This window comes from Mandrillus leucophaeus, unplaced genomic scaffold (assembly GCF_000951045.1).
Source record: "Mandrillus leucophaeus isolate KB7577 unplaced genomic scaffold, Mleu.le_1.0 Scaffold364, whole genome shotgun sequence".
Classification (NCBI taxonomy): Eukaryota; Metazoa; Chordata; class Mammalia; order Primates; family Cercopithecidae; genus Mandrillus; species Mandrillus leucophaeus.
In genome coordinates, this window is record NW_012103854.1 from 2271648 (window position 1) to 2297136 (window position 25489).

Below are 25489 nucleotides of genomic sequence, written 5' to 3' on the forward strand. Positions count from 1 at the left end.
TTACTGCAACCTCTGCCTCCCAGGCTTAAGTGATCCTCTCAGCCTCCTGAGTAGCTGAGACCACAGGTGTGCACCACCATACCTGGCTAACTTTTTGTATTTTTGGTAGAGATGGGGTTTTGCCATGTTGCCCAGGCTGGTCTCACACTCCTGAACGCCAGCAATCTGTCCACTTTGGCCTCCCAAAGCCACTGGGATTACAGGTGTGAGCCACCATGCCCAGCCTGATGATTAATTTCATGTGTCAACTTGACTGGGCTAAGAGATGCCCAGAGAGCTGGTAATATTATTTCTGTGTGTCTGTGAAGGTGGTTCCAGAAGAGATTAGCATTGGAATCAGTATACTAAGTAAAGAAGATTGCCTTAACAGTGTTGGTGAGTATCATCCAATTTGTTGAGGGTCTGAATAGAAAAACATGTGGAGGAGAGTGAAGTTTCTCTCTGCTTAAGCTGGGACATTCATCTTCTCTGTTCTTGAACATCAGCACTCCTGGCTTTTGGGACTCTGGACTCAGACTAGGGCTCATACCACCAACTGTCCTGGTTTTCCAGCTTGCAGATGGCAGATCGCAGGGCCCCTCAGCCTTCATAATCACATGAGCCAATTCCTATAATAAATAAATAAATGTATATCCTATGGATTCTGTTTCTCTAGAGAACCCATGCACACCTTAGCTGTTCAAGTTACCCCTGAGTTGAGGCTCCAATCATTACGTAGTAAAGGCAAACTATTCTCATTATACCATGTAGAAATTCCTGATCCATGTAATCAATGAGCATACTAAAATGGTTATTTTATGCCACTAAGTTTGCAATGGTTTGTTATGCAGCAACTGATTACCAGGAAAAATATCTTGAGATACAGTGATATGGATACAGTATGCAACTGCAGTCCCAGAAAGAGAGTGGGGAATGGGGCAGAAACAATATTTGAACAAATAAATGGGTGAGAAATTTCTAAACCTCATGAAAGAGATCAAGATATAGACTTAAATGTCCCTATCTACCCACAGAATAAAAAGAAGAGCAAACCTAAGCATATCATACTAAAACTACTAGAAACTAAATCTAAAGAGAAAATGTTTTAGAGGACTACCAGAGAAAAAAGACAAATTCTCTTTAAAGAAGCAAAAAAATAAAAATAATAATTTCTGACGTCTCAATAGATTATGGAAGTAAAAAAAAAATCCAATGTAATTATATATTCAAAGTACTGAAAGAAAGAAAAAACAACTGCCAATAATGAATTCTATTTTTAGCATAACAAAAGCTGTTGGTGTCTTGTAACACATTCCTTCATTCTCCTTCTAATTTTGGCTTCATTTTTAGTCTATAGATTAGTAATCATAATCACATGTACAAAATCCCTTAAAAATTTTTTTTTAGAGACAGAGTCTCTCTATGTTGCCCAGGCTGGCAAACTTCAGCGGAAATGCAGTGGTGCAATCTTGGCTCCCTGCAACCTCCACCTCCCAGGCACAAGTGATTCTCGTGCCTTAGCCTCCTGAGTATCTGCAATTAGAGGTGCCTGCCACCACGCCCAGCTAATTATTGTATTTTTAGTAGAGACGAGGTTTCTCCATGTTGGCAAGGCTGGTCTCGAACTCCTTGCCTCAAGTTATCCACCTGCTTTGGCCTCCCACAGTGCTGAGATTACAGGCATGAGCCACCACACCCGGCTTAAATAATCTCATTTATTTTTTTAATCTCTCTTTGTTCTCTGTTCATTAATTTTTGTGTGCACTTACTACATATTTTACAAATTTTTGTGAAATTAAAATAAAGTGAACCTATCATACTTTTTTTGGCTTGGACTGGGAATCTTTGAGGTTTAACATTTGCTTATTTAAGGGTTTTTGGATAAAAGCTATTAACTGTAATGTGGTCAGATTTATTGGTCTTTTCTGAGTTTGCGCTTTTTGTGTCATATTTTAAAAATCCTTTTCTACTCCAAGGTCTATAAGATATTCACCTATATTTCCTAATAAATTAAAGCCTTATTATTGACTCATTTAAGGTTTTTTTTTTTCTGTGTAGAGTGACTTAAGGATACAATTTTTTTTCTTTTCATATGTATAACAATTTTTCCCAACTTCATTTACTGAATAGTCACAAATCTTTCCCCACCAATCTATTACCTTTGTCATATACCAAAGTTTCATACATCTATTATTATTATTATTATTATTATTGAGACAGGATCTCATTTTGTTGCCCAGGCTGGGGTATGGTGGCACAATCATGGTTCACTGCAGCCTCAAACTTCTAGGCTTAAGTGATCCTCCAGCCTCAGCCTCCTGAGTAGGTGGGACTAAAGGCATGTGCTACAACACCTGGCTAACTAAAAAAAAAAAAAAAAAAATTGCAGAGATGGGCATCTTGCTATGTTGCCCAGGCTGATCTTTGATTCCAGGTCTCAGGCGATCTTTCTGTACCAGCCTCCCGAAGTGCAAGGATTAACAGGCATAAGCCACTGTACCTGGCTGTCTTTGAAGTTTTTAATAAGATCGCCATCTCTCTCTCAAGACTGATCAAGAAAAAATGCAAATACAAATTTAAAGAGAGGGAAAAATAGTATTATGGAACTGGATTAAGTATCTTAAGGGAAAACTACAATAATGAGACCACTATTCTTATCTACTGGGGTGGGCGAAGGCACGGACAGAGATGTAAACAACAATATAATGTGGCAAGGGCTCCCATCTCCTGTTCTCTTCTGCTCTGCAAAGTTTCTCTTGAAATATAGAGAACATATTGCAAGTAAATATATTCATTTGTGCATTTATTCAAAAACCACATTTGTCTCTCTATGCAAGCTTCCATCTCAATGCCTGGCACAGAGACGAAAAAGATTTCAGAAGACAAAAATCAAAGGACTGGAAAAGAGGGAAGCAGTTGATGACAAGGTCAGGGGAGAAGCAGCTATTTGAGAGTGAGCAGAGGGAAGGATATAACCAGAGCCTTCCATCTGGTGTTGTGACAAAGATGGCAGTGATGTGAGGCTTGATAGAATTAATAGGCCTCACAGTTCAAGACAGACTACATGCCCTCAGTCACTTGCCTGCTTTCTTGATTTGTCAGATGGATTAGAAATCCTAGAAGGAAATTTGAGTGGGTACTGGGATATTCTACCCAAATCCTCTCTTCTGGGGCAATGCAGCTGCCTCACAGCTCTCTTCCTCACTGGACGTTACCTTCAGCTTCAGGAAAGTGCTTCACCCATGGTCAGGGAGCAGCATGCCAAGAACTGGCTGATGTGGGAGCACAAAGGCAGAGCTTACTAGCTTGTTTGGGACAACTATGATGTTTATCCTAATTCCAGAGCTCCCTGTTGGAACAGCTGAGGCCTCAGTTGCAACCACGTTGTGAATCACCTGACCCCACCTTTCTCAGCTTTCTGGAGGTGCATTCTAAGAGCGCTCCCCATAAACCAACACTCAAGTCTCTCGGAGGTGTGTTTCCAGGGAGCCTAATCTAAGACTAAAAACTTAAAGGTCCCTTTTAGCATTCTCCCTTAGAGCCCAGGCAAAGAGTTCTTTACTTTTTTAGAGGTCATGAATCCCTTTGACAGGGTGATGAAAGCCAGGGACCCTCCTCTCAGAAAAATACACATGTGCACTTAACGTAAAATTTTACGTACTGTTTTAAAGGTTAAACTTTACCACCCATGAAAAGCCTCAAGTAGCTCTTTGTACATAATCATAAGATTAGCAATCATTTACTGAGCACTTCCTCTCTATAAGACCCTGTGCTAAGTGTTTTAACTTCATAATGCCTTTGATCATGACATAACACGGCAGGGTAGTTCCTAATATCTTCCTTTTAGAGATTTAAGGGCTTGCTCAAAGTAACACAGCTAATAATTAGCAGACACTGGATTAAAATCCCAATTTGTTTGTAAAGCTTGTGCTCTGAATAAATGACAAGGAAAGAGAAGGGAAGGTTAAAGAAGGGAAGGTCCTCGAAGGTCCCTTAACCGTAAATGTCAAGAGTTGAGATTTAAACACAGGTCTAACGACAGAGCTGGAGCCCTTTAGATTAAACATGTAGCTTCCATGAAAACGAAGGAAGTTGACTTTGTCCCACCTCTGCCCTTTGCGGCTTGTCATTTGCGTTTGTTTCTACAGCGATTCCCAATAGATTTCTGCGTGGCCTTGATAGAGACAGCCAGTTTGCATCCCCGCCCAAATTGGGGCGGCAAGTTGCTTGCCGTACAACGTGGCGGTTCCCTGCATCTCCGCCCACGTCGGAAAGGTGCGTCGGCTTCCGTACAACACGGATACGCACTCTCCGCCGTGCCGCTGGTTCTGACGCAACTTCCTGTCCTGCGCAATTCTATTTGACCTTTGAACTCGCAAAGGCATTTTTCTTCCTCTTCCGGGGACGTTGTCTGCAGGTATGGCTGTTGTTGTATTTTCCCTGTCTTTATTTCCTTCACAATCGGCTGCCATCCGAGGAGCTGAGGAAGCCTAGCGCTCTCAGGAGCATTCATTTGAGCTGGCGTAGGGGTAAGGGGCACAACAGGGAGGTTGGTGGTGAGGAAGTTCCTTTCTTTGATCTTCGGAAATCCCTTGTTCTTGGTGGCCCCTCCAAAGCCGCGAGTAGCCAGAGCTCACCACCCGGGAGTTTGCTCCTTTCCAAGTGCAGCGTTTGGAGACAAACGAGTTGTGGTTTGGCGGTCTGAGACTGGGAAATCGCCGAACGTTTTCAGATTTTGCACCCACGTTTCCACAGCACGCCTGTACACGTCCTTAGTCTTTGGGAGGGCGGGGACTGGCAAGTTCGGGTGGTGGTTTCGCTATTTGCCTTCTGTTTCCAAGGCCCATGTCTAGGAAGAGAAAAATGTGTTAGTGAGAGAGAAGTTTCTGTCTTGCTTTTGGAGATGCAAACAGAATAGTGGCTTTGTAAATCACTCGCACTGACTTTACGTGTCAAGTTTTGGTGTCTGGTAGTTCTGTTTGAGTTTAATTTTATAATGAGAGGCTTGTGACAACAAATGCAGGCTCTTTTAAATAACAAAATAATGTTATGAAGTGGTTACAAGGTGCGGAATGGGAAGACAATTAGTTCAAATGTTGATTATGTTTTACTTTGGGTAGTTCACTTAACGAAGTTGCTCATATGCATATCTGTATAACCGCTTTGCTAAATAACATCAAGTTGCCAGAAGTGGGAAGAAAGCAGGTGTCATAACCCAAGGAAACTTGTGTAATACCAAAATTAGTATTAAAGGGTATGCCTTTATGCAAGTGGTGCTTTAGGGCGAGACATTGAACCCTGATACATGTTCCAGGCATTGTGTTGGGAGGGATAGCTCTCGTCGTTTAATCCTAATGACAGCTGTATAAAGTAGGCAGAATTCCCATTTTAGAGAGAAGGAGGCTAGCTCCTTGCCCTGTGTATTCCCAATAAATGGCATAGTTAAGGATTGGACTTCAGAGCTCACTTCTGCTCTTTGTTGAAAGCAGTGTTTCTCCAACTTGTCTCGTAGCCCTTTTCTGGACACCACTCCAAACAAAATCAGACTCTGAGTAAGGAGCCTGGTCATCACAATGTTAAGGAAGTACCACATTTGATTACCATCAGGAAAGCTAACATTCTTGGCCTCTTGTTTATCAGTCACCTTTAAATACAAGTAGTTTTGAAAGGTGGAAATGTTCCATAAATAATACATCTTAATTTAAGGGTGTTACATACAAGGATTTGTACGTGAATGAAATAGACCACATAATGCTGTTTTGAGATTTTATCTACTATTACAATGGAAAGACTTGATATTACTCTGTTCTTAATATAGGCACTCAGAATGGTCCAACGTTTGACATACCGACGTAGGCTTTCCTACAATACAGCCTCTAACAAAACTAGGCTGTAAGTATTTCTAAAAATTTTAAGTATATATTATCATTTACTCTACAAAATGCTAACCTATTGACTGTTTCACTTTCTAGGTCCCGAACCCCTGGTAATAGAATTGTTTACCTTTATACCAAGAAGGTTGGGAAAGCACCAAAATCTGCATGTGGTGTGTGCCCAGGCAGACTTCGAGGGGTAAGTGTACCTTTTACTTTGAGCAACCTAACAAGTCTTGAACTTGTTGAGCTTTCATCCCTTCATGATGGAATGAATCAAGGAGAGGTTACCACTAAGAGGGTTGAGAATTACTAATCATCCATGAGCCAAATCTGCCAAGAACGTAGACTTTTTAAACCAATCTGAGAAATGGAAATGCGGTAAAATGCCTTTCAGATAAATCAGTATACTATTTCCCTTTGTAACCTACTTTAAACTTGCCCTTAACACTTAACAAAATTTAGGGAAATTTCTGTTAAAGCATCACAAAATAATCTTAATGTTTTTCTTATGCAGGTTCGTGCTGTAAGACCTAAAGTTCTTATGAGATTGTCCAAAACAAAGAAACATGTCAGCAGGGCCTATGGTGGTTCCATGTGTGCTAAATGTGTTCGTGACAGGTAAGTTAAATGCTTAAATGGGCTTTCTTTAGCAGATTCTTGTGTGTGTATGTTACACTGTGTGCTAATCAGTACAATGGTGAAACAACTCATTTTAAACCAGTTGCATTCTTGAGAATCCTTCCTTCACTATGGATAATTGATGCTGCACAAAGCAAGAAATGATATTCAGAGTAACAATTTGGGGACATATTTATGCTAGATGTGGCGATTAAAAGGAACTTGGTTTTGTTCAGGAGGTGGGTAAGAAAGTCTCTTAGTGGTTTGGACAAACATAGATGGAGTGTGGAAGGTGTTAAAAGTGTAGGAACAGAAGAGCTGTGTGTTCTCATGTGCGTGGAGCATAGGGTTTCAGGAGATGATGGACAACAAAGATAGAAAAGCCAGATTATGGCCAGGTGCAGTGGTTTACGCCTGTAATCCCGACACTTTGGGAGGCGGAGGCAGGCAGATCTCCTGAGATTGCGAGTTTGAGACCAGCCTGACCAACATGGAGAAACCTCGTCTCTACTAAAAATACGAAACGGCATAGTGGCGCATGCCTGTGATCCCAGCTACTCAGGCTGAGGCAGGAGAATTACTGGAAGCTGGGAGGCACAGGTTGTGGTGAGCTGAGATTGCGCCATTGCACTCCAGCCTGGGCAACAAGGGCGAAACTCTGTCTCAAAAAAAAGAAAAGAAAAGCCAGATTATGAGGGATTTTGCAGAATAAAAGGTAGATTAGCTTTATTTATTTATTGAGAGACAGAGTCTTGCTCTGTAGCCCAGCCTGGAGTGCAGAAAGGGCATTCCAGGCAAGGAAAGTACAGACTGATCTGGCACATTGTGGGTGAAAATGGAAATGTACATTGGATTTAAGTCATGAATTTTAAGCTGAGGAAGTTTGGCTTTTTTCCCCCAGCCTTTGGTTCTAAAACTTTGCTGATCAGATGGGCACATTTATTAAAATCAGATTGGCACATTTATTAAAAATTTATTAAAAATACAAATTCTCAGCCTTATCTCCTGAAGATTTGAACTTAGGTTTACAGGATAGCCTAGAAGTTAGCATTGTTAGCTGTGATGCTGAGCAGGTCTGCATGTGTTCTGTGCTTTAAGTAAGTTAAGGGAATTTTTAAGTGACATCAGTTATATGTGTCTCTGATAGGATCACTTGGGGGAGATTTGAAGAAATTAGAAAACCCAGAGTTTTGAGGCTAGGTTATTTGATAACCAGGGTTACCAATGGGAAATGGGGTTGGGGAAGGTTTAAGTTGAAGCAGGAGGAGTGCTTTACCTCTCTTGGTAACTGATTGAACAAATGCTAGGAAGACCTGCTTTTTGCTAGGTCCTGTACAACACTGTAATGATAGTGATCCGTAAAATGCACTCCCAGATGGAGGTTCAAAGACGAGAAAATCTTTCCAAATTTAATCTTCATAAACTGCCTGTTAAATAGGTGTGAAACTATTTTGTACCTTAATATAGAGAAGGTAACTTGTCCAGTGTGCAGCTAGTGTATGGTGGAAGTGGCCGTAAACAGGCTCTAAAATCCTAGCTTTTGGTGAGGTGTCTCTTGCTAATATCCCTTTACCTTTTAATTTAGTTTTTAGCACATAGCCCCTTCTGTGTTGTTTTTTACTGGGAATTTTCATAAATATGGTTAAAATATTCTAAGACGTTTTGCAAATCAAGAAATACCACTATTCCTGGATCCTAACAATAAATTAGAACTCTCATAAGTGGTCTCCTGTGGGGATGACTTTATAGTTTATCTTGACTGAGAAGAACAGATAACTACTGGCATGAAATTGAAGGATTATCCTGCTTTAAATGAATTTTAGCTTTTAAGTTTTACTCTGTATTTGTGGGCTTCCTGTAGTTTCCTGGGTTCCCTGATTGCTTTGCTTAGTTGTTTTACCATGTTTGCCTTCTCTATGCTAAATAAAAAATGAAGTTCATTTTAAAGAAACGATTAATTTGGTATTTTCCTTTCTAGGATCAAGCGTGCTTTCCTTATCGAGGAGCAGAAAATCGTTGTGAAAGTGTTGAAGGCACAAGCACAGAGTCAAAAAGCTAAATAAAAAAATGAAACTTTTTTGAGTAATAAAAATGAAAAGACTTGCTGTATGTATGATTTTTTTCTTTTTCTGTTATAATGTGTTAGTATACAAATTTTGCTTCTGTATGGTATTTGGAGACCCTGTAATTTTTAGATTACTTTTTCTTGGTTTTTTTTGTTTGTTTGGTTTGGTTTGGTTTGGTTTGGTTTTTTTGAGACAGAGTTTCTCTTGTTGCGTAGGCTGGAGTACAGTGGCACGATCTCGGCTCACCACAGCTGCTGCCTTCTGGGTTCAAGTGATTCTCCTGCCTCAGCCTCCCAAGTAGCTGGGATTACAGGCATGCGCCACCATGCCCAGCTAATTTTGTATTTTTTAGTAGAGACGAGGTTTCTCCATGTTGGTCACGCTGGTCTCAAACTCCTGACTTCAGATGATCCACTCACCTCGGCCTCCCAAAGTGCTGGTAATAAGGTGCGAGCCACCACACCCAGCCAGTGGGTTACTTTTTCTGAAGAAACAATTGGTGGTCACTGATTGCTGGAATTTTTTTGGTGACAGCTCTACCGCTGCATTGGAGCATAATGTCCTTCCCTTTGTGGGCTAAGACTTAGGGGTGGTTTGGGAGGAATGACCCTTCTATTTGAACCTTTAATATCCTTTTGATCTTTATTATAGTATCTCCTTTACATCAGCAAGTTTCACGGCATAGAAACCTGGGTATTCTAGTTCCTTGGAATGGAACCTTTTTAAGATTGTTTTTAAACCCTCTGTTCTTTTAGGTCACTTCAGTTCAAAAATGGTATCTTGGAGAGCTCAGAACTCCTTATTTAACAAATGAGTGAGCTACTGTATATAAAACCTTGGGTCAAGGGTATAGTTTCTGATCTACATTGGATTTATTATCCAGACCAGAATATTAAAATTCAGACCTCATTTTTCTTGGGAACTATGTAGTGTTTTTGCCAGCTCAGACAACGTTTCACTCCTGCTGCCCAGCCTGGTGTGCAATCGTGACTTGCTGCAACCTCCACCTCCCGGGCTCCAGTGATTCTCTGTCCCAGCCTCCCAAGTAGCTGGGACTGCAGGTGGGCACCACCATGCCTGGCTCATCTATGGTTTTTTTTAGAAACAGTTTTACTGTGTTCCTAGGCTGGTCTCAAAACTACTGGGCTCAAGCAATCTGCCTGCCTTGGCCTCCCAAAGTGCCAGGATTACAGGCATGAGCCACTCTGCCCAACTTGTTGGCTGGCAACTTTTTTTTTTTTTTTAAGTGGAGCCTCGCTCTTGCCCAGACTCGATCTCGGCTCACTGCAACCTCCACCTCCTGGGTTCAAGCAATTCTGCCTCAGCCTCCAGAGGTTTACAGGTACCCACCACCACACCCAGCTAGTTTTTGTATTTTTAGTACAGATGGGGTTTTGCCATATTGGCCAGGCTCGTCTTGAACTGACCTCGAGTGATCTGTCCTCCTCGGCCTCCCAAAGTGCGGAGATTGCAGGTGTGAGCCCCTGCACACGGCCAGGACCATCTCTTAAAGCCATAACAAGCTTATTCCAATCTCTTGAGTAGAGAGCAGAGACCTTGAACCATCAGGGAATGCAGAAGCTGAAGTACCTGGGGAGTACAGTAAATTTTGACTATTTTCCTCAGTTGAGGAAAATGTATCTACTAACTGGCATGATGTAACTACTTAGCAGAGGAGAGTTACCTCTTATAAATAACGCTTTTCTGGCTGGACGCCATGGCTTACGCCTGTAATCCCAGTACTTCAGGAGGCCAAGGCAGGCGGATCATGAGGTCAGGAGATTGAGACCATGCTGGCTAGTACGGTGAAACCCGTCTATACTAAAAATACAAAAAATTAGCTGGGCGTGGTGGTACACATCTGTAATCCCAGCTACTCGGGAGGTTGAGGCAAGAGAATTGCTTGAATCTGGGAGGCGGAGGTTGCAGTGAGCCGAGATCGCTCCATTGCACTCGCCTGTGCAACAGAGCGAGACTCGGTCTCAAAAAAACAAAAAACCAAAAAGAACATGCTTTTCTTAGACCAGACTCAGTGTCTCGCGCCTGTAGTCCCATTCCCAACACTTGGGATGCTGAGGTGGGAGGATCACTTAAGGCCAGGAGTTGGAGACCACCCTGGGCAGCTCGCCAAGACCCTGCCTAAAAAATAGGAAAAAAATAAGAATACCTCTTAAGGTAAAAGGCAAGAAAAATAGGACCTCATAACACCTTTACCCCACTGCCAGCGAACTTGTTCTTGGTATATAAAATTTTTAATTAGCATTTTGCAGAAGAAGAGAGGAGTCACAGAACTAGTAAGTGGCAAAGCTGGCGCTTGAACTCACTTTTAAGAATTTCATTTTAACCACAGTACACCTGATTGGCTGTGTGCCTGACTCCACCAAATCTGTTTTAGTCCTCCCAGCAACTGCAACACCTTTATTCCTATTTTACTGATGAGAGAAGAGACAGAGGTTATAGAAAACCCAGAGCCATTTGTACTGTTGGTAGGATTTTTGCAGCTGTGTTGGTGAGTAAGTCTAATGATCGGGCACCCTGATAAATGCCAGCAGAATCAATGATAGCTGGGATTCCTGTTGTCAACATTCATAATCTCAAACGATTGAGATCTGTTAGCTTTCCCCAAACACCTGCCAATCCTAAAGATTGTTAAGCAACCAGCATAGTAGAATTAATTATCTTGTATAATACTTAATCACAATATTGAAAATATTATAAAATGGGGATAGGATTGAAAAGCTTGAATTCTAAGGCAGATTTACATCACTTCCTCATGATTTAGGCTTACATATACTGCACCAAGCAGTTTTGTGATCATGTTTTATTGTGTTTGATGTAACAATCTAAAAAGTGGCACTTTCAATAATGTGCCTTAAAACTTAAATTCAGTTAATTGGCTGCTCTTTAGGCCAGTCTAGTTTTTGAAAGGTTTGAGATGTAATTTCTGAAAAATTGCTGTGGAGGGGAAAGCCTATTTGCCACCCCAGCCTGAGTTCTTGCTGGCGGCGGGAGGCTTCTCCCTCTCCTTGCTGCTGCAAGTTAGGTACAACAACGTGACTGGCTCTAGCTGGTGGGAACTATCAAGTTTCAGCAAAATACGAAATGGGTGAACTTTGAGAAACATAAGGAAGTAAAGGAATTGAGGTGTACATTCTTTTCAAAGAATTCCTTGTATGTTAAATTGTTTTAATTACAAACATCTTTGTAGACTTTTTGGAACGTTTGGAAAAATAGAATGACAAAAAAAATCTCAAGTTCGCTACTTAGTCTTTGTATTGTTTTTTTGGAAACAGAGTCTCACTGTGTCACCCAGGCTGGAGTGCAGTGATGCGATCTCAGCTCACTGCAACCTTTCCCTCCCGGGTTCAAGCCATTCTGCCTCAGCCTCCCGAGTAGCTGGGACTACAGGCGCCTGCCACCACGTCTGGCTAATTTTTGTATTTTTAGTAGAGACAGGGTTTCGCCATGTTGGCCAGGCAAGTCTCGAACTCCTGACCTCAGGAGATCCGCTTGCCTCGGCCTGCTAAAGTGTTGGGATTACAGGCTCGAGCCACCACGCCCAGCCACTATTGTGATAGTTGGATGTTTTTCTTCCCATCTTGTTTTCCAGGAATAAAATAGATATTTTAAGTAAAAACTGGAAGCCCACTGCATATATAAACTTTCAACTCTTTTTTTCCTCCCACATAACCCCTGTGATTATATTTCTTTTCAAAGAATATTTTAGTAGCTGCATGCAGTATCAAATTCACATGCTGTAATTTAGACATTCCCTTTATTTTGAACATTTGGGCTATTTCCAATTTTTCTCTATTTTAAAACATGAGCATTCTTATGTATCTGATTATTTCACTTACACGAATTATTAAAATTCACAAGCTGGTGTTGAAGTTCAGTATTTAGAAGACAAAGAGCATTGATTGGTGTTAACATAGTAACGACTCTGTCCAAGTGACCCAGATGAATTCTGTAACTCTTCTGGGTTTTCATTTTTGTAAAAAGCAAAATGAAACTCTTACTAAATCCAGTTCTAGGTGTGTGACAAAGTATTCTTGGTAGGTTCCTAAAAAGACATGTGAATGTAGTCAGTGGTCTTCTTTTTAAAGTCTAATATTTCTCCTTCCATTGACTTGCTTATAGATTCTGTTACAAGGTTGAAAGGGTTCTTTTACCCTTAAAAACATTAAATCTCCAAATGTTTAAATAAGCAAATCAAGTTTGTTTTAGTAACTTAACAACATCCTATAATCTTTACCCTAATGATTAAGAGCTTGGGCTTCCAGAGTTTTGATAGTTAGGGCTATGTCCAATTTTCACTGTAAACTATGCATCTTCAAACCAACTAAAATCACACAATCCTCACAGAATAAGATTGTGAAGCAGTTCTGAATGTTACGATTTTTGTCTAAAGTAGGTTATTTATTGCTGGTAATAATTATTCTGCCATTATTAGGTCCAATAGTACAAGTTGGTGTGTTGGAGCTACCTCACCTCAGCTTGCGAGAGCCAGTTGTGGGCATCTCTTTCCAGCTTTGCATCCAATGACGTCTGGTTGGCACCTTGAGACTGTTACGGTGAGAGTATTAACACCTCAGCAAATGCTACAAAATCCTGTTTTCCCCCAGAGAGCTGGAGGTTAAATACTACCAGCACATCCCTAGATATTACTCAAGTTATAGTCTGTGATCACAACTACTATAGTATGCTCTTGGTACCAGGAGCTCTGATATATATCTGGTACATGTTTGATAATGACTTGTACTGTACAAATTTTTGTGGTAAGTACTTATTAATACTGTGATTCTGTAAAGAGTTTGGGGTTTGATTTTATAAAATCCAAAACAAGCCTTTGACTGAATCCAGTTCTCTGTGTGACCAGTTCTCCGCATGAATGGAAGGGAAAAGAATTAAAAATCTTGCAAAGGGGAAAGTTTCGTCTTCTTAAAAACTAGATGTGGTAAACAGTATTCTAAACCAGGTGTAGAAAAGCTAACACTATCTGGCTGGACACGGTGGCTCACGCCTGTAATCCTAGCACTTTGGGAGGCCGAGGTGGGCGGATCACGATGTCAGGAGATGGAGACCATCCTGGCAAACACGGTGAAACCCTGTCTCTACTAAAAATACAAAAAATTAGCTGGGTGTGGTGGCGGGCGCCTGTAGTCCCAGCTACCTGGAGGCTGAGGCAGAAGAATGGCGTGAACCTGGGAGGTGGAGCTTGCAGTGAGCCGAGATTGTGCCACTGCATTCCATCCTGGGCTACAGAGCAAGACTCCGTCTCAAAAAAAGAAGTTAACACTGTCTTTATGAATTTCATTTCTGTCTCAGTTCACGCTACTGTAACAAACTACCACACAGACTGAGTGGCTTGAACATTTATTTCTCACTGTTCTGGAAGCTAAGTCCAAGATCAAGGCACTGGCAGATTCCATGTCTCTTCCTGGTTTGCAGATGGCCATCTCTTTGCTGTATCCACACGTGGTGGAGAGATCACCTATCTCATGTCTTTTCTTAGAAGGGCCTCTCATCATCAGGGCTCCATCCTCAAAATCTAATTATAATACCTCCCCAAAGCCTCACCATCCCATTGGGAGTTAGGATTCCAACATATAAATTTTGAGGGGGACACAAACATTCAGTCCCTAACATTTTCTAAATTAAAGGATAAGATCTGCGATAATTCTGAATGAAAAGATGCTTTTTGGGTTTCCAAAATATTAGCTATTCAATAATTTTTAATAAATCTTCTTAAATGTTTCTTAACCTGAAGGATTATGTAAGTGTTTTTGCCAAACATTTACATTCTTTTATAATTGCTTTGGCTTTCATTCATTCACTCGACAAATATTAGAAACTACCCTGTACTAGAAACTGTGCTGCTGGGTAAGTGTTAATACAGTAATCAACAAAGCAGATGAGACTCTTCTCTTGCCTCGTGGCACACAGGAGAGACAATGTTAAATGGGGAACATAAACACATTTGTTGTTGCACACACTAGGATTATAGTCACAAAAAGAAAGTCCACAGTGCTGTGAAACAATATGGAAAGGGAACCTCATGGGGGAGTTAAGGGAGGCTTTTTCTGAGAAAATGATGTTTAAGCTCACAACAAAGATAAGTAGGTGTTGGCTGGGTGACAGAAAGGGAGAACACTCCAGACATAGAAACCAACATGTGCAAATGCCTTAAGTCAAGAAATAGCTTGTACGAAAAACAAAACACAGGCAATCCAATTCACTCTCAATATTTAGAGGCCAATAAACCTGAAATGTGTGAATTAATCGTTAATCACTAAGAAGGAACATCCCTGTCAGCACATAGCTTTCAGTATACCTGTGTGGCCCCAGGGCTACTTTTCCATCCTAAGGGAGACCAGCAAAAGAAAAGCTTTCCTAAACTGTTTTAGTTAGGAGCAAATAAATCCTCCTCTGCATTAGGGGATATTTAAATTATGCAATCCCCTAGATAATTTAGGCACCAACTACCTGCCATTAAGGAGGAAAAGGATCAAATTTGTTGACCAAATTCCCTTGATACTCATTCAGCTTCTATATTCCTTGGCCTGTGCAAATAGCCTAAAGGCTTTACTCTCTCAGCGCTCTCTCATTCTAGGGTTGAAAATAAGCTTACAGCTTGACTTGTCTAAAGAACAAATGGTCTTGAAGAAAATTCACATGTTTATTGCATCTTAGTGTAAGTCATATAAAGATGTCACAGGCCATATGGTCTCTCTGTCACAACTACTCAATTCTGCCATTGTAGAGTGTCAGTAGCCCTAGACAATACATAAACAAATGGTCATGGCTATGTTCCAATAAAGTTCTGTTTACAAAAACTGATGTCAGATTTGGTCCTTAGCTCATAGTTTGGGACCCTGCTCTAGATGACTGCTTCTAGCCACAGCTGCCATCTGATTGTGATTGCATGAGAGACCTTAAGCAAGACCAGCAGAAAACTGCCTTGTTAAGTCTAATCAGCCCAATGAATGGTGGGAAAAAATAAAATGGCTGCTTTATAAATCCCATTCAATTTTGAGGTGATTTGTTAGATAGCAGCATACCACTAAAACAATGGTACAGTGCAATGATCTTTAAATATTTCTTTTTACTTGAGTACTCCTTAACATTTTGGAAAGTTATGTAGACTCTTGCACATTTTCAGATTGTTATCTAAAAGTTTTCACTCAAAATATAAATCCTTGCAAAGGATATAATTTCCAACAGAGTGAAAATTGTAATACTTTTAAAGAGAAGTTTTATCAATTTTTAAGCGTATGAAAAGGCCCATAGTAGCCATTTTTTGAGTTTTTATATATGTATTTATTTATTTTTAACTTTTAAGTTCAGTGGTATATGTGCAGGTTTGTTATATAGGTAAACTTATGTCATGGGAATTTGTTGTATAGATTATTTTATCACGCAGGTATTAAGCCTAGTACCCATTAGTTATTTTTCCTGATTCTCTCCGTCCTCCCACCCTCCACCCTGCGATAGGCCTCAATGTGTGTTGTTCCCCTCTGTGTGTCCATGTGTTCTCATCATTTAACTCCCACTTATAAGTGAGAACATGCAGAATTTGGTTTTCTGTTCCTGCATTAGTTTGCTAAGGATAATGGCCTCCAGCTCCATCCATGTTCCTGCAAAGGACATGATCTTGTTCTTTTTTATGGTATAGTAGCCGTTTTCAAAAAGACAGAAATAAGCTTTTCTGACATTTGGAAGTTTTATATTCTTTCTTTTTCTTTTTTCTTCCATTTTGTTTTGTTTTGTTTTGTTTTTTTAGAGACAGGGTCTTGCTCTGTTGACTGGGCTGGAGTTCACTGGTGCCATCCTAGTTCACTGCAACATCAAACTTTTGGGCTCAAACAATCCTCTGCTTCAGCCTTCCAAGCAGATGGGACTACAGGCATGTACCACCACACCTGGCTAATTTGTAAAATGTTTTTTGTTTTTTTTAAAAAAAAAAGATGGAGTCTTGCTGCATTGCCTGGGCTGGTCTCAAACTCCTGGCCTCAAAGCGATTCTCCTGCCTCAACCTCCCAAAGCGATGGAATTATAGATGTAAGCCACTGTGTCACCCCTTTTTCTTTTTGACATATATATGTATTTTTAGATGGAGTCTTGCTCTGTTGCCCAGGCTGGAGCACAGTGGCGCGATCTCAGCTCACTGCAAGCTCCGCTTCTGGGTTCACACCATTCTCCTGCCTCAGCCTCCCAAATAGCTGGGACTACAGGCGCCCGCCACCGCACCCAGCTAATTTTTTGTATGTTTAGTAGAGACGGAGTTTTACCGTGTTAGCCAGGATGGCCTCGATCTCCTGACCTCATGATCCGCCCGCCTCAGCCTCCCAAAGTGCTGGGATTACAGGCGTGAGCCACTGTGCCCAGCCTTTTTGACATACATTACCATTCCATTTCCTCCATAGAATTTTAAGCTAATATATGTTTATGTTGAAATATTTTCCTGATTGGTAATTCCCACAATTTTCTATCTCTTTTTTTTTTTTTTTTTTTTCTTTTTTGAGACAAAGTCTAGCTCTGTCGCCCAGGCTGGAGTGCAATGGTATAATCTCAGCTCACTGCAACCTCCACCTCCCAGGTTCAAGTGATTCTCCTGCCTCACCCTCCCTAGTAGTTGGGATTACAGGCACTCACCACCACGCCCGGCTAATTTTTGTATTTTTAGTAGAGATGGGGTTTCGCGTGTTGGTCAGGCTGGTCTCGAACCCCTGACCTCAGGTGATCCACCCGCCTTGGCCTCCCAAATTGCTGGGATTACAGGCGTGAGCCACCGCGCCCGGCCCTACAATTCTATCTTTAAGAGAGAACAAGCAAAAGAGAGAGTCATGGAGTCTTGCCACTCCTTTATCCCATGGATAAAATAAGGTGTTGATTGCTGCCTCTTCAACCATGCTCTCTGTGTCATTCTCAAGGGATTCCCTCAGGAAAATTCATTTTTTTGACAATGTGGGGCAGATGAAAGAGGATAAGGTTGCTAAATGAAAATCATCATCATTCTTCCTCACCCCATTCAATATTATCTCTGAGTTCACGTCATCCCCTAGTGACAGCCAGGATATCCTGCTCCAATGCCTAACGTTTCCCTTATATGTAAGATGGGAAAGACACCAAGCCCCTGATTTGTAAAATTTCTTCACAATCAGTCAAGTTTTATTTACAATTCGTTGACTGTACAAAGTGCTAATGTAGGCACTAAGATGAACAAAATAGACAAAAATCCCCGCCTTACTGGAGGTTACCTTCCAGTGAGGGCTGACAGACAATAAATGAATGAAGGAATAAGTAATATGTCAGTAGGTAAGTAAGTAAAAAACATGATATGAACAATAAATGCTATACAAAATAGAAAGCAGGTAAAAGGGATAGAATGCAGGGCGAAAGTAGGGGGTTGCAGTTTGAATACGCTGGTGAGGGGAGGCTTCCCTAAGAAGGGGACATTGAAGCAAAGACCTGAAGGCAGTGAGGAGGGTGGCCATGAGGATATGTGGGAAAGAGCTTTCCAACAGAGAATAGTCTGGAGGCAGGAGGAGGTCCTGAAGCTGAGGGAAAGCGCGACAGAAATGAGGTTAGGGAGTTCTCCAGGCGCCAGGTTGTCTGGGTCCTTACCATTCATCTCTAGGATCAGTGCGGCCCTCAGACAAGGGGCCTCTCCTCTGGGCCCCGTGCTTTAGAGGTTGCTGCTCTGGCTTTCTCCTGCCAATATCCCACCCCAAAAGCAAATAATTCAGTGGACCAATGGGCACGCTAACCCTAAATGTGTGCTCCCCTTCTGGACATAATCCTGGAACCCCTGCCCAAGACACCCAAACCCACGCACATGCTCGTTTCATGTGAGTCAACGTGTTCCCTCCTTAAGGAGTGTTTATATTTTTAGTTTTGTAATTGCTGATGGTGGGTTGAAAGACTGACTTCTTCTGAGGGAATTTCAAGCAGAGGAAGCTGGTAACTCAGTCTGTTTAGAGTCAAGGATCACTCTACTCAATGTAACACAAAGCTAAGAGGTAATGCAAAGGACAGGTTCAGCAGTGAAGAAAACACTTGGGATTGCCATGTCTTCAGAAATTGGCATCAGAAGCTCCCATGAGGTTTGTCTTCTGAAATTTCCTTTTCTGTTTCAAAAATCTGAACTTAACAATATTGTCAATGGTCTCACACTTTAGATTCACTAGGGATTCTTCTGGGAAATTTGTTAAAATTCAAATACCCGAGCTCCATCAAAGATGTTCCCAATCAGAACTTCTGCAAATCAGACCAAGAATTTTCATGGTAACAGATTTCCTAGCTGATTTTCACCCAGATGGATCTTGCACTGTCCTTTCACAACGATGTGGTACAAACTGTGTATGATTGGGTGTTAGACAAACATGGGTTTAAATCATAGGTCTACTATTAACCAGTTAGGTGACTAAGCAATTTTCTTACCTTCTTTCCATCTTAGTCACCTCACCTGTAAAAATGAAGATAAGTAATCATAATTTCAGAGGTTCTGAGGGTTGCTGAAATACCTGGTGTTGTCCATGTCACAGAGCACATGGTTCATGGTAGAGATGCTCAGTAAGCCTCTTTCCTGCTTGCAGTACAAGAGCTGTCTTCTTACCTACTTACAGGGAAACACGGAAAGTATGTCAAGATGGCCAGGATGAAGTCTTCTCATTTTGAACGATTGAAGAGCAGTGATAATATTGAAAATAAACCAGAAAGCCAACTGATACCCTCCTGTATCATGTTTTACCCAAAATGATTTTTTTTCTCTCTTTGTAAGAAATTACACACACACCCACACACACACAGACGGGCTGATAGTATCAAGCTGTCTTTGATTACTTCTGGGCAAATGCATGGCAGGGCATCTGAAAACCACAACTGGAGACATCATTTCTGATGGGCCTAATGCTCTGGGTATTTCCTTTCAACTGAACTTGGGGAAAGTACTTTGATATAATGTACATATGGAAATATTTTACAACATTCTTTAAAAGTTAGATACTTTATTCAGGATATATGTAAAACACACTTTTCAATGTGTATGGCTAAATTCCTTGTCATTTCTAAGCTAGAATATTTTTGTTTTGTTTTGTTTTGTTAAATTGATCTCAGTGTGTAAGAAAGGACCATATTGACAGCCCAGGAGATAGAGTCTTTTTTCTGGGCTTCTCGCAGACAGCAGGAACAGCTGCTGCTTAAGCATACCCCAAATGTTTTACCTCTGGAAAGATCATTTCTGGAGGTGAGCAGGCACTTTGATTTCCCATTCTCTCTGAAAGGTGTCAGTGGGAATGGTGGGGGAATAGCTGGCCATTTACTTGGAGTTTTGGTTCTGAGGCCATCGCCACATTTCACATGTGCAATCAAATTGCAACCTGGCTTCTGGTTCAAATTATTTTGAAGTGATTAAAGCCTGTTGTTTTAAATGCCTTCCTAATCTTAGGGTAAAACATTCCTTGGGAAAATGTTCTTCAATCGCAAGAATCTAACAGTGGTTACTTTCAGGGAGAAGCAATAGGGAAGGGGAGAAGATGATAAGGGGAAGGTGACATTTGCTTTGCATTTTTAAAATTATTTGTACTCTTTGAATTTATAACTCCAAACATGTCATCTTATTTTTTAAAAAGAGGAATCATCTGTATAATGGTGTTGTAGACCATTTTTGTTATTAATTCTCTTTAAATTTCTGAATTGGAAAATGAAATCTAGTAAGTATACTTTTGAAAGCTTAGCTAGAAATTATTTATTTTTAAGATTCAATTACCAAAACGTGCCAAATACACTTTTTTTTTTCTTTTTTAGTTTACAAGCCTATGTGTAAAATATTTGTAAGGCAACTAGATATAAAAAATACCATGGGTTTGATATTTTATTCATCTGAAAATGATGCTTTCACAAGATTTTTTCTTTCATCATTAAAGAAGTAAATCATTTGCATTTTAAAGATATGCTCAAATGCTGTGGGATGCAGCTTTTCCCATTTATGTAATGTTTAATTGCATTTACTTGATCACAGCATTGAGGCAAGTTTCTTTAAAATAAGTTTGCCTTTTCATTATGCTTGTGAATATAGTTTGTAAATCTCAAAGTATCAAAAATACACTTGGTTGAGGATAAAATTATGCAGGACTATGGTTCCTATAAAAGAGAACTCCTGCCCTACTGTGGCCACAGAAAGGAATTACATGTGGGCAGCTGTTAGAAAAACGCTGTTGTTATTTAGTTGAATTGCAACAGCTTTGCAAGTGAGGTAAAAAACGTGTAGATATACAGTTATTTTTCTTTAACACGTTTTAATATCTATGTGCATGTGTGGGTGTTTTTTTTTTAAATCTGGGTCCCTAATGTTGCAAAACAATTTATTCTTCACAGTGGCTGTCCCAACTCTACCTCTCTTCCTAATGCAACACTCAGTCTTACTCCCAGCAGCCTTCTAATACCTGTAAATGTAGAAACTATCAGTTATGAACTTCTGTAACTCCCTTTTCATCTTTGGCACCTCAAAACTTTAATGTCTGTAAAAGCATGGGCTTTGAAATTGGCAAACCGGAGCTCTATAAATTTCTGGCTGTGTCAACTTGAGCATGTTGCCCAATTTCTATGAGCCTCAGTTTTCTTATCTAAAAAATGAAATTAATAATGCCTACTCCAAAGAATTATTGGATGGATTAAGTAAGACAACCTAATACAACTCCCGTGCATAGTAGATACTAAGTGTTGGTTGCCTTATGCCTCTACTCTTCTTTCTGCTCTCTTTTCTTTAGCAGATGGCATGCATCTTTTCCAGGGTAAATTTTACCGCTGTTGAACTCTATCCCACACTCTCTTGCCATGACCCTGATTCTATTCAGTTACTTAACTCTTTCCCCTCCCTCTGACATCTTTGGTCCCTTCCTCTCCACAGTTTTATTCTCTCGTCTTATACAAACATGCCCAAGTCTCATCATCCATAAAAACCTCTGTCATTACCACTTCAGCTGTCTTCTTTTGTTCATACACAGCTGTGTTGAGTGCCATAAATCATTCACTACTATTATTTTTGAAATCCCTATCACTACTTCTGCCCTCTGCAATCTGGCTTCTCCTGCCAACATGCTACTGAAATTAATGAATTAATTCATCTAATATTTACAAGCATTTATCATGATACCATGTCCCAGGCACTGTGCTCAGAAACTCAAGTCATTATAATACTGTGTGCTTGACAATATATTGTACTTACTGGCCAAAAGTCACCAATATCTAATTGTCAAGCTAAATGTCTTGTTTCGGTTTCACTCTATCTGACATGCTGGAAACTTCCCTTTCCAAGGCTTCTTTGCTACCGCTCCCTTGGCTCTTCTGTTCCTTTGATCTTGCTGTATTTACTTTGTAGTATCCTCCTAATCATGGGGGTGATTCCCTAGGCATCCATCTTCAGCTTTCTTCTCTCTCATTCTTTTAACTTTACTCTGTGAATTTCCTATAATTATACACTACATTTGGTGTGTGTGTGTGTGTGTGCGCACGTGCATTTTTCTAGGAAGGAGTTCATAGCTTTTTTCAGCTCTGCAAGGAGGTCTGTGACCCTCCCAATAACAACCCTGACCAGTTCCACCTCATGTGTAGTCACATTCTTCCACTGTGATGACTTCCATTATCGTCTACATGCTGCTGATTCCTGGATCTCCAACCCTAAATCTCTTTCCCATGCTCCAGCGACCATCTTCCTGACTCTGCCAAGGTCCCTCCTGGAGGGTCCTTCTAGAATAATCGTTCTTATCAGGCAGGTGGCAGAACCTCTGTCTCCCACTCCTTGCACGTCCCTCCGTGAGGCTGGGATGGGTTGAGGGTGATGGGAGGGGTGCATGTATAATCCGAGTCCCTGGGGTGCAGAAGCTCTGTTCTGACCTTGCCTCTTGCTATCCGTGGAATTACTGCTTGACCCTGGCCATTTTCCCATTCTCCTCTGGTTCCAGGAAAAGCCTTCTCTGGTCCAGCTCTTGGACACAGCTGTAGTGTTGCCTGGAGCCATTGTTACACAATTCACTTTCATCAGAGCCCTCTCTTTCCAGAGTGTTCAAGCCCTACATTTATTTTTAATCAAATTCTCATATTTCTATCTGCACAGAAAGATCTTATGGTGGGGTGCGGTGGCTCACGCCTGTAATCCCAGCACTTTGGGAGGCCAAGGCAGGCGGATCATGAGGTCAGGAGATCGAGGACATCCTGGCCAACATGGTGAAAACCCGTCTCTACTAAAAAATATTAGCTGGGCGTGGTGGCAGGTGCCTGTAATCCCAGCTGCTTGAGAGGCTGAGGCAGGAGAATCGCTTGAACCAGGGAGTCAGAGGTTGCAGTGAGCCGAGATCAAGCTACTGTACTCCAGCCTGGTGACAGAGTGAGACTCCAGCTCACACACACACATACACACATACACACACACTATATATACTATATATCTTTTATAGCGTTTGCTTTACCACCACCCTCCCTGCTCTCCTCACTCCCAGTCTGTCTCAGCCCCTCGCTATCTCTCATCTGGACTTCCACACTAAGGTCCTAAAATGTTTCTGTGCCTCAGGTCTTTCTGTCACCTCATCTATTCTTCCAGACACAATACTAATCATTTCAAGTTTTAAAATCCTTCAATACTTCTTTATGTCTAAATAATAAAATCTAAAAGCATCATGACATTGAAAGACCCTCTCTATTCAGGCTTCTTCTTTTTTAGGTTGCATCTCCACTTTTATTCCTCCATCATCACCATCACTCTGTTATCACCTTCTTTGAGGCTTTCCCATCTCTCTGCCTTTGCTCAGCCTTGCCCACATGCCTGAAAGCCTTTTCCCAACCCAGGAATCCAGCTCTTCTATCAATGCTGCAGCTCAAATATGAGCACTTCTGTATGCCTGTCTTTTCCTTATCTGTTTGAGAATTTTTTTTTTTTTTTTTTTTTTTTAGACGGAGTCTTGCTGTGTCACCCAGGCTGGAGTGCAATGGTGTGATCTCAGCTCACTGCAATCTCCGCCTCCTGGGTTCAAGCAATTCTCCTGCCACAGCCTCCGAGTAACTGGGATTACAGGCATGTGCCACCTCACCCAGCTAATTTTTGTATTTTTAGTAGAGGCAGGTGTCACCTTGTTGGCCAGGCTGCTCCTGACCTGCTATTCCTGACCTCAAGTGATCCACGCTCCTCGGCCTCTCAAAATGCTGTGATTACAGGCGTGAGCCACCGCACCCTGCCTACCTGTGAGAATTAATCACTATTTCCTCAGGTCTCTCCAAGTCCAGTTGGCCCAAACTTCCGATAGGCATGTGCTTCTCAGGCAGTTCTGCCATAGCGTGCATTCTCCTCAGTCTAGGATAACAGTTTCTTGGGGATAAGAGTTATGCACTGGTTATCTTGGCACTGACAGCATTTAGGACAGCTTGTTTCTGCTACGTGCTCCATAAATGCTTGATGAATGAATGAATGAATGAATGGTGAACGTTGTCATCACCAGCACTACTGCCTACTGTCTTTTTTTGTTTGTTTGATTTTGAGATGAAGTCTCTCTCTGTTGCCTAGGCTGGAATGCAGTGGCAAAATCTCGGTTTACGACAGCCTCCACCTCCCAGGTTCAACTGATTCTTGTGCCTCAGCCTCCCAAGTAGCTTGGATTACAGATGCCTACCACGATGCTCAGCTAATTTTGTATTTTTAGTGAGAGTTTTGCCATGTTGGCCAGGCTGGTCTTGAACTCTCGACCTCAGGTGATCCACCGGCCTCAGCCACCCAGTGTGCTGAGATTACAGGCATGAGCCACTGTGCTCGGCCCTGCCTGCTGTCATTGATTCCCATCTTGGCAAGGAAATGGAGGGAAGTGTGTGAGATTAGGCAGATGCTTTCAGAGTACATCCAAAATTTCCACAAAACAAGTATTAAAATATGGAAAGTTGTAACATAGCATAGAAGGCAGTAATGAATAAAAATAACCAAATTTTACTTCCCGTTTAGCTACTTACTTCTCTCTAGCTAGCAGTAAAGACAGCATCTTGGTTGGCATAGTGAGATTTGTTCAGTTTCCTAAACAATGCACCCTAGGTGCAATGTGGAGAGAAATAGAAGCAGGACATCAGGTGGATCTGAATTAATAAGTGGTGGTGGAGGTAGAGAGGAAGGAACAAACTAAATAAACATTAAAGAAGTGCAGTTGCTAAGATGACACCTTGAAGGATCAAAGGAAACAGAAGAATCAATGGTTCATTTATTAATTCATTCAACTTATTTAATGACTCCAACTATGTGCCAGCACTGTGAGAGGTGGTAGGAATTTCATGGTGAAAAAGATTTTGTCTCTGAATTTGAGAACCTGAGTTTCTGATATTACAATTCACTGTGTAATGGTATATAGTAATAAACATCTAATCACTCCTACTTGAATGTAAGCAGATATGAGAAGCATTATTATGCATCTCTTATAGAATACAGCAGTGAACACCTGGGTAGAGAGACAGATGTGCTGGTGTAAGACCAGAAAGTACTTTGTGTTCTTACAAAGTACTATTATAAAAGTTTATTTTAATTACAAAAGTAATATATGCTTATTACAGAAAAATTAGGAAATACAAGTAGTTTCAAAGAAGGGAAAAATAATCTATAATCACATCACATAGACACAGTCATCTTTGTGTTCCTTCAGACTTTTTTCCAGTGGAAAATGCATACAATAACAAATGAGCCAATAGTCTACAAACATTTTGTGGTCTGATTTTCTTCATTCTAAACCTGTTGTGGGCCGGGCGCGGTGGCTCAAGCCTGTAATCCCAGCACTTTGAGGGGCCAAGACGGGCGGATCACGAGGTCAGGAGATCAAGACCATCCTGGCTAACACGGTGAAACCCCCTTTCTACTAAAAAAATACAAAAAACTAGCCGGGCGAGGTGGCGGGCGCCTGTAGTCCCAGCTACTCGGGAGGCTGA

The 25489-nt window shown here is 41.2% G+C and overlaps 1 protein-coding gene and 1 pseudogene across 7 annotated transcripts in view; one reads left to right on the forward strand and one right to left on the reverse strand.

Annotated features, from left to right (window-relative positions):
• The window catches only part of LOC105546578, an 80784-nt pseudogene extending 76548 nt beyond the window's left edge, over positions 1-4236 (reverse strand). The window contains exon 1 of the transcript XR_001007122.1: positions 4087-4236. The product of XR_001007122.1 is annotated as an uncharacterized LOC105546578 (transcript). The remainder of the gene's footprint in view (positions 1-4086) is intronic.
• A 133-nt stretch (positions 4237-4369) lies between these two features.
• Positions 4370-13465, forward strand: RPL34 (ribosomal protein L34). Of its 6 annotated transcripts, none has more exons than XM_011989818.1 (6): positions 4370-4396; positions 5798-5871; positions 5952-6051; positions 6370-6473; positions 8452-8579; positions 12993-13390. In XM_011989818.1, the coding sequence occupies exons 2-5, from the start codon at positions 5807-5809 to the stop codon at positions 8534-8536; spliced, it is 354 nt and encodes a 117-aa protein (XP_011845208.1). In that variant the 5' UTR covers positions 4370-4396; positions 5798-5806; the 3' UTR covers positions 8537-8579; positions 12993-13390. The 6 variants fall into 6 exon arrangements, with proteins under 6 accessions (XP_011845208.1, XP_011845206.1, XP_011845207.1 ...); XM_011989822.1 differs by lacking the exon at positions 4370-4396 and adding an exon at positions 4428-4741 and having other exon boundaries at positions 12993-13465; XM_011989820.1 differs by lacking the exons at positions 4370-4396; positions 12993-13390 and adding exons at positions 4429-4508; positions 5466-5531 and having other exon boundaries at positions 8452-8582.
• The last annotated feature ends 12024 nt before the right edge of the window (positions 13466-25489 follow it).